At 55.0% G+C, this 7,686-nt stretch overlaps 1 protein-coding gene across 1 annotated transcript; it reads right to left on the bottom strand.

The window, feature by feature from the left end:
* Positions 1 to 1,424: 1,424 nt before the first annotated feature.
* On the bottom strand, positions 1,425 to 7,686 carry Tmem119 (transmembrane protein 119). Its single transcript, XM_021161684.3, has 2 exons — positions 7,546 to 7,686; positions 1,425 to 3,032 (listed from the first exon to the last, which is right to left on the bottom strand). The coding sequence occupies exon 2, from the start codon at positions 3,015 to 3,017 to the stop codon at positions 2,178 to 2,180; it is 840 nt and encodes a 279-aa protein (XP_021017343.1). The 5' UTR covers positions 3,018 to 3,032; positions 7,546 to 7,686; the 3' UTR covers positions 1,425 to 2,177.

Below are 7,686 nucleotides of genomic sequence, written 5' to 3' on the forward strand. Positions count from 1 at the left end.
TTTGGGTGTTCATATCAACTCTCCTGGTTCCTAGAGAAAGCTCACCTGGGCTGAGAGAGGCGGATCCTCACTGGGCTGCACTACACAGAGGCCATTGTGTTCCGCAAGCCTAAGCCGGGAACCCTCAGACTGGATGGGGATCCTTGAAAGGTCAGGGTTGTAGGAGACAGCGCCCATGGCACTACCGTCCTGGGTACCCAGCACATGTTCCCAACCCCCCACCCACAGCTGGATTCCAGAGCACCTAGGCAGGGGATCATCAAGGGGAAAGAGGAAGCTAGAAGGGTGGGGGGAGGTCAAAAGACCTGCCAAGAATGAGTGTCAGCAAACATTGTCCCTGAGGCTCAGTCAGTTCTCACCCATCTGTAGGGATTTGGCAGCCATGACTTTGCCCCAGCTTTGTCCCACAGCACAAAGAGGTGACTGTGGTATGGCCACACCAGCTGCAGAGTCAGGCAGCAAAGTGTCTGTGCGTTTGACACACCACCTTCAGGACTCCTCAGGTATGTGGGTCCAACACCTGTGAGCACCCACACACAGTCTCAGCTCTGTGACCTGGCTGATGCCCTCCCCCCAATGCTGCCCCCAGCCCATGAACACCCTATTCTTGCAGACCTGTGCAGATAATCCAGAGAGACTCAAGCCAGATCAAGGTTTATTATGCTAGTGTGTCATATATCCACACCAGAAGAGCTGAGGACTCGGGAAGCCCTGAATGGATGTGTGGGGAGCTCCTCAGAACAGAGCCTCAGGACTGTCAAGGACTGAGGAGTTGTGTGGGCTCAGGCTGCCAGACCACTGTATGAGCATAGGACGGGCCAGGCCCCTGCTCCAGGCTGGGCGTCAGAATCCAGAACGGCAGTTGCCCCCAGACACCTGTTGGCTTCTAGTCTACTTCGTGGACTGACAGAGAAGAGTTCTTCTCACTCCCCTCACCCCACACTAGGAAGCCAGGGTCGCTTGACACTTGAGAGAGTCAGATGCCCTGCATCCCATATTCTAACTCTGAACCAATCAGAAAGCAGGGTACCTTGGAAAAAATCCAGAACAGTATTTTCCAGTGCGGGTACTGTGAGATTGGACTTTGTAGCTATGAAGCATCCTGGTAATAAGAAAGCGGCTTGAGCCGGGCATGGTGGCAGATGCCTTTAATCCTAGCACTCGGGAGGCAGAGGCAGGCGGATTTCTGAGTTCGAGGCCAGCCTGGTCTACAAAGTGAGTTCCAGGACAGCCAGGGCTGCACAGAGAAACCCTGTCTCGAAAAACCAGAAAGAAAGAAAGAAAGAAAGAAAGAAAGAAAGAAAGAAAGAAAGAAAGAAAGAAAGAAAGAAAGAAAGAAAGAAAGAAAGAGAAAGGAAGGGAGGGAGGGAGGGAGGGAGGGAGGGAGGGAGGGAGGGAGGGAGGGAGGGAGAGAGAGAGAGAGAGAGAGAGAGAGAGAGAGAGAGAGAGAGAGAGAGAGAAAAGAAAGCGGCTTGAGGAAAGCATAGCAAAGCCAGCCCAACAGGAACCCTTAGAGTAGCCATGTCAGCTTGTGGAGGGGCACGGCGGTCCTAAAGCCACTTGATTTTGAGTTTGTGTTTCCACAGGGTGTCTAGGGGAAACTCTATGATATAAGTAGGGCCCCTTTCAGAAGTTTCCTAACTAATCAAGTCCACTGAACAGGGGCAGAGTGACAGCAACATTGCAGGTGATGGGGAGATGCAAAGGGCTCTGCTGTCCCTGGTGTTACCAGACTGCTATTTAGGCAGGGTGCAAGGGCAGCGAGAATCGCTGCAAGCCCAGCCTTTGAAGTCTTCCAAATCTAACAGCCCCTCTGGTCTCCACAGCCAAGATGCAGTTTGCCCAGTCACAGGTGGCCTCTGGCCTGGTCCCCTTCTGCTCTGAGGACTGCCTCATGCAGCCCCAACTGGGATGTGTCTGACCTTCCCCTTCCAGAGAAGTGGTGCGTTAGGGTGAAGCCCCCAGGGTGGCAAGAGTCATTAAGGGCGCTGGAACTTGGAGAGATGTTTCCTGGGGTGCACCAGAGGGTGTCGGCTCTGCCAGTTCGGGGTCAGCCTTGGCACCAGCAATGGCCAAGCCACGTGGTGTCAAGGAGCAGTTAGAGCTGAATACCTTTCTTGACCAAAGAGGTGACCCTCGAGGACCCAACATTCGGGTCCCAGCAGTTCTGGGGCCTGTTAGACACTGGGGGAGACTCTGTTGCAGGCACAGGGACTTCCAGGAGGACCAGCTGCTCCCTGGGATTCCTGGGCTAAGGAGAAAGACCCTTCTGCTCCCTCTTGGTCCTCACTGGCGGCAGGAACCCCTTCAGCCTCTGCTAAGACTGACTCCTCTGGCACCCCCAGCTTCTCTTCAGTGACCCCACATACTGGGGCTTCCTGGGCCTCCTCCTGACCACTGAGCACCTCCTCCTCCTCCTCCGACCCACCCTTCACCGGCTTTGCTCCTTCCCCATTGCCTGGCAGGGCTCTAGCTGGAGACCGGAGGTTCTGGGTAGCAGCCAGAATGTCAGCCTGGAGCTGATGGGAGGAGTCCAGGCCTTCTTCCGGCCGGCTGTCAGGTGCCCTATCAGGGACCTCGCTGAAGGTACGGGGTCCCCCAGCCCGGTCTCTCTGGTCCACATACTTCTTTTCAGGGAACGAGGATGGGTAGTAGGCTGTGGCCTTGTGCTTCTGGCGCGTGATGAGGGCCGCACAGACTATGAACATGATGAGGAAGGTCAGCGAGCCCACCACGGCGATAAGCATCACGTACTGCCGGAAGAAATCCATGATCCCTTCCAGGAGGTTGGTGGGTGGCACGGGGCCGTCCAGATCTGTGGGCTGGGGTCTCCCCAGTGTGGGACTGAAGGCTGGAGTCCGGGGCGGCGGCAGGCTTGGGGAAGAGGCTGAAGAACCCTCAGCTTCCCCGCTGCCAGCTACATCCTCCAGGAAGGAGGCCGGGAGTGACACAGAGTAGGCCACCCCAGGCACAGGCCTCGCAAGTAGCAGCAGAGACAGGAGGAACCAGGGGACCATGTTGAGCTACGGAACCTGCGCGGAGGGAGAGTTAAGAGAGAAGTCAGGCTGAGTCTCCTGTTGCTCCAGGACTCCGGCAGCACGAGTGGTCTGCTAGTTCGGGAGGACGGCCGGGGAGCCAGAACACACTCCAGAAAATCACTTAGCTGAGCAACACGCACACACTCCGGGGTCTGTCTACACGGGATGCTACCCGTCCTGGTTTCCTTTTGGCGGTCCTGAGGACAGAAACTGCATCTTATTCATTTCTGTCCTCGGTGTTTCAAACCCAGAGTATACACTGCGCTCAATAGTTGCTGTACCAGGGTGGCTGAATTCACAATCCTAGCTTACACTCATGGCTAACCAGGCATCAGATACAAGTGGAAGTGTCTTTGTGTGTTTGTGTGGGAGGAGGGATGCATTTGGAGACCAGAGGATAACCCCAAATGCCCTTCCTCCTCAGGGACCCTCCACTTCTTCTTCGAGGCAGGGCCTCTTACTGGGTGGGACCTGGTGCTTATGTATTAGGATAGGTTGTCCGGCCAGGCTCCCAGAATCCTCCTGTGTCCCCATCATTACTTCTGGCCTTGCAAGCATGCACTACTACATTGGCTTTCGACCCCTGAGCCATCTCCCTGTCCAATTAGAAGTTTGTCACGGAAGCCTGAGAGCTACCCACCCGGTGAAGAGCTGTCATTGTTCCCATTTCCAACTTCAGTGACAGAGGCTCTGGTGAAACTGGCATGGAGTGACTTATCCAGAGAGACATGGAAGACGTAAAAGAAGCAATGGCTTATACTCTGGGAGGCAGGGGGGATGGGAGAACAGGAAGCTGAGGGGCACCGTTGAACAGGAAGTGGCCCCAGGGCACCGTTACCCTGAAGTCTTGGAAGCTCCAGCCCAGGCTTTTCCAATCCACCCACTTCCTTCTCCAGAGGAGTCTAGTTTTGAAGCTGCCAGGTCTGCAGGCTTTATAGGAGACTTGAATGCCAGGGTGGGGCATTTGAGGGTATTTGTGACCCCTCCCCCCAACTCATGGAGGCCTGGACCTCACTGCTGAGCCTTCAAACCCCCCACTCCAGCCCCCCCACCTCACACTCCCGCCCCGAGAGGTTCCAGGGGGAACCATAGTTCCTGGGGAGAGACAAAGCTAGCTAACACTGTAGCCCCTCCCCCAATGTTGCAGCCCCTCCCACCGCCACCACTAAATGGGAACCAGATGCGCCCCTCCCCCCTGGAAGGCTGCTCCCGGCATGAACCCCCCAGACCCCATCTGGCCCAGACAGCCGGATTGATTAATAAATTCCTCATTGCCCAAGTTTACACTAAAGTCTCCCAGCCAGTGCGAATGGGATCTGGACTTCAAACTTTTGCTAGCCCCGCAGAGGGCTCGGGTTCCTGAGGCTGACTGGGGCTACAGGTCTAAGAGAGAAGGATTTAAGGCACTGTCTGGAGGGTGGGGGAAGAGTGGGGGGAATCTCCCTTCATGGACTGAGATGGGGAGACAGAGGCAGAGGCCCAGCAGGAGACAAGCCACACACACCAAGTTTCTGAACTGCAGCAGGAAGCTGAGGTCCCCAGCACCACGGCTGCAGGTCCTGTTGGATGAGCCAGATGCCAGATGTGTGGCAGGGACACAGGGAGTGAGGTAGGAGTGACGCTGGTCATGTAGTAACTGTCTAGGCGGCCTCAAGCTTTCCAGGTATGTGTGGTGAGCCCTCGGCATCCAGGAAGCTGGTACCAGAGTGCCCCACCCCGACCCAAAGGAGCCAAAATGAAACCATTGGTACAGTGTGCAGGGAGAATCTCTCAACCTCCTGGCCCTTGCAATCAGCTCCGGGTGACTCACAACACACAAACGTGGGGGGGGGGGGGTAGAGTCGTTGTGCCGTTCGTTTTTATCATTAAATAATTACAGCTTAAATTTTTTCTAATTCTCTCTTGCTTGGATCTGCAGCTGAGGCAGTCAGCTCGATCAAACTGGCTCACACAGCAAAAAGGGCAGTCGTTCACTTCAGAGGCTAAATGGGCCAGCGAGGTGGCTCAGTAGGGAAAGGCGCTTGCTTGCTGCCAAGCCTGATGCCCTAAGTCCGATCTCCAGGACTCACAGGGTAGAAGAGAATCATTTCCCACAGGTGATGACCTCTGACCTCCAGGCATCCACCGTGACCTCTGCAGCCTCCTTATAGAAATGTAAATGTAATAATAAAAAAAAAAACTTTTCTAAAGTGCTCTGCTTATGTTTCTCTTTCTCTGCCGAGCGAGCGAGGGGAGCCTCTAAGCAAGCGCTCTGTTGCTGAGTCCCCGGGCCCCTGCACAGTGATGGGTCCTGATCCCACGGGATTCAGTCCCACAGTGGTCACACCCTCATGTTCAGAATGGACAGTGACATGTTCAAGGATGGACAGGTGATCAGTGGCTCGGCTGGGATTTGATTCCTCTCTCAGGTGTGAGCACTCACGTGCTATGACGGTATGCATGTATGTGCGTGCACGTGGAAGCCAGAGGCTAATTTGGGGTACTATCCCCCACCCCCGCCCAGGAGATCTCTCCCTGGGAGTGGAGAATCACAAGTGTCTAGGCTGTTCCCTATTGCTGACCTTTCAAGGCTGAGATCTGGGGCACACATGACTAACTATGCCTGGCTTTTTACCCGGATGCTGGGCCTGAACTGGAGTTCGAATTTTTTTTCTTGGCAAGAATTTAACTGTCCTAGCATGCTCCCCTTTTTTGGGGTGGTGCTGGGAACTGGACTGAGAGCTTTGTGCATGCCGAACTACACCACAGCCCTGGGTCATCACTCGGGAGACAGAGGCAGGGTTGCACATTCAAAAATCATCCTGAGCTACATATTATGATGTCGTCTAAAAATATGGTTGTGGCTAGTGAGGGCTGTTGCTCCAGAGGGACAGGCCACCGTGACCACAATGCCACAGCACCAGAGAAGTCCTCAGACGCATCAGCTGAAAAGCCACTGGTCTGGCTAGATCTCCCTGGTTCCATCCTGTCTAAATCTGCCAGCTGTCTCCTCTCAATCTCACTTTGCCCATCTGCAAATGGGCAGCGGCAGGATGACTCCACGCTGATACTCAAAGAGCTGTCGGGACTGTGCGAGAGAACATTCTAGAAGTGCTAGCACAGGGTCGGACCCACAGGAAAGCTAGAACTCAGGAATGGAATGCTGCAGGGGAAGCCAGCTTTTTCCCCTCTGCGGATCCACGGCTGTCCTCACTTGTCGTCCTTCCCCCCACCCCCACCCCGCTCCGCACCCCCAGCAAAAGAGCAGAATACACGTGCACACACGTGTGCATGAACACGCACATGTGGACCGCAATGGGGATTCAAGAAAGCATTGGCCTCTCTGGTACCCTGCAATCAGCCAAAGGGGTGCGGAGAAGAAGCAGAAACCATTCCTGTCTCTGAAGAGCAAGACCCCTACTCTCAGAACTTCACCCCCCCCCCAATTCCTCAGTCTCTCCTTGCTTCCAGAGAAAGGTAGCAGGTGACTAAATAAGAGGACTCAGGTCTGCATGGAGATGGTCATGGGACCCTTAAACTCTCCAAGCCTCAGTTTCCCCTCTGGGGAACAGAAGAACTGACCTGAACAGGTCTGAAATGATTGCTGATGTGCCAGACGTCCTTTGCCTGCCTGCTCCTACACAAGCACTCAGGATTCACGCCAGAGGGAACTCAATCAGACTGTAAACAGCCTGCCCAACAGAGAGAGCCCCTGATGGAGAGGTGGCTCAGAACAGCTCCATGTGGCCTCCCAAAGGGTTGGGCATGTCAACCCTTTGAACTCCAGTTTCCACATCTGCGCAATGGGGACAGGTCACAGCAGTGCCTAGCATGTAATAAATGTTAGCAAGTGGATGCACTTGTCCAGTATGCTCTCCCTGCTAGACCCTCTGTCATAAGAGCTTCTGTTTTAAATTGAGATGTCCATGAATATGCAGATGAGGCGAATCCACCCCGAAGGAAGGACTGGGTACCCGAGGACCTGAGACAGCTAACCCAGAGCCTCTGTTCTACCAGCCATCACTCAGAAAAGGATGGCCAGTGATGGAGAGGCAGGCCACAGAAACCTGGCTTCAATTAGGAGACTGGGGTGGGGGGGAGGGGGCTGTGGCTGAAACATTGTATCCTATTCCCTCCGGGCCTGCCTGCAAGGACAGGGTCCTGGGCCCCTCAAGAAGAGGCTTGGAAGGAGCCTGAGGTCTCAGAGTCTACACATAAGCTTACATACACACACACACACACACACACACACACACACACACATTCCAACTGGTGCATCAGACATCCCAAGCACAGCCTACCGCAACACACAGGACAATACAAGTTTACACCAGCAGCACAGTGGCCCTGGAAACGTCGCCCTGGCACCCTCTCTACATCCCAACTACACGCGTGCCGCCTTCATCCATGCCCACACATCTAATCGCATGGGTGCTCACGGCCTCAAACACACACGCAGATTGCACGCACACTTAGGGATTCTGCAGAGTTCTCCAAGAGTCCCCAGCAGCAGTAGGCAGAGACTTACCAGCTCTGGGTGAAGGATCGGGTGCAGCTGCCAGGTAGGCAAGCCAGGCCCGCTAGACGGTCTGACTGTCTGCCTGCCGTCTGCCGCCAGCTGCTCTGGCTGGTGCCTGCCCGCCTCGGCCTCCAGGCCCTCCCCCTTCCT

This window comes from Mus caroli, unplaced genomic scaffold, assembly GCF_978045245.1.
Source record: "Mus caroli unplaced genomic scaffold, Mus_caroli_1 scaffold_4, whole genome shotgun sequence".
Lineage (NCBI taxonomy): Eukaryota > Metazoa > Chordata > Mammalia > Rodentia > Muridae > Mus > Mus caroli.

Bases quoted from the DNA above. Each gene is read 5' to 3' on its own strand.
- Tmem119 (XM_021161684.3), bottom strand. From the start codon at position 3,017: ATGGTCCCCTGGTTCCTCCTGTCTCTGCTGCTACTTGCGAGGCCTGTG.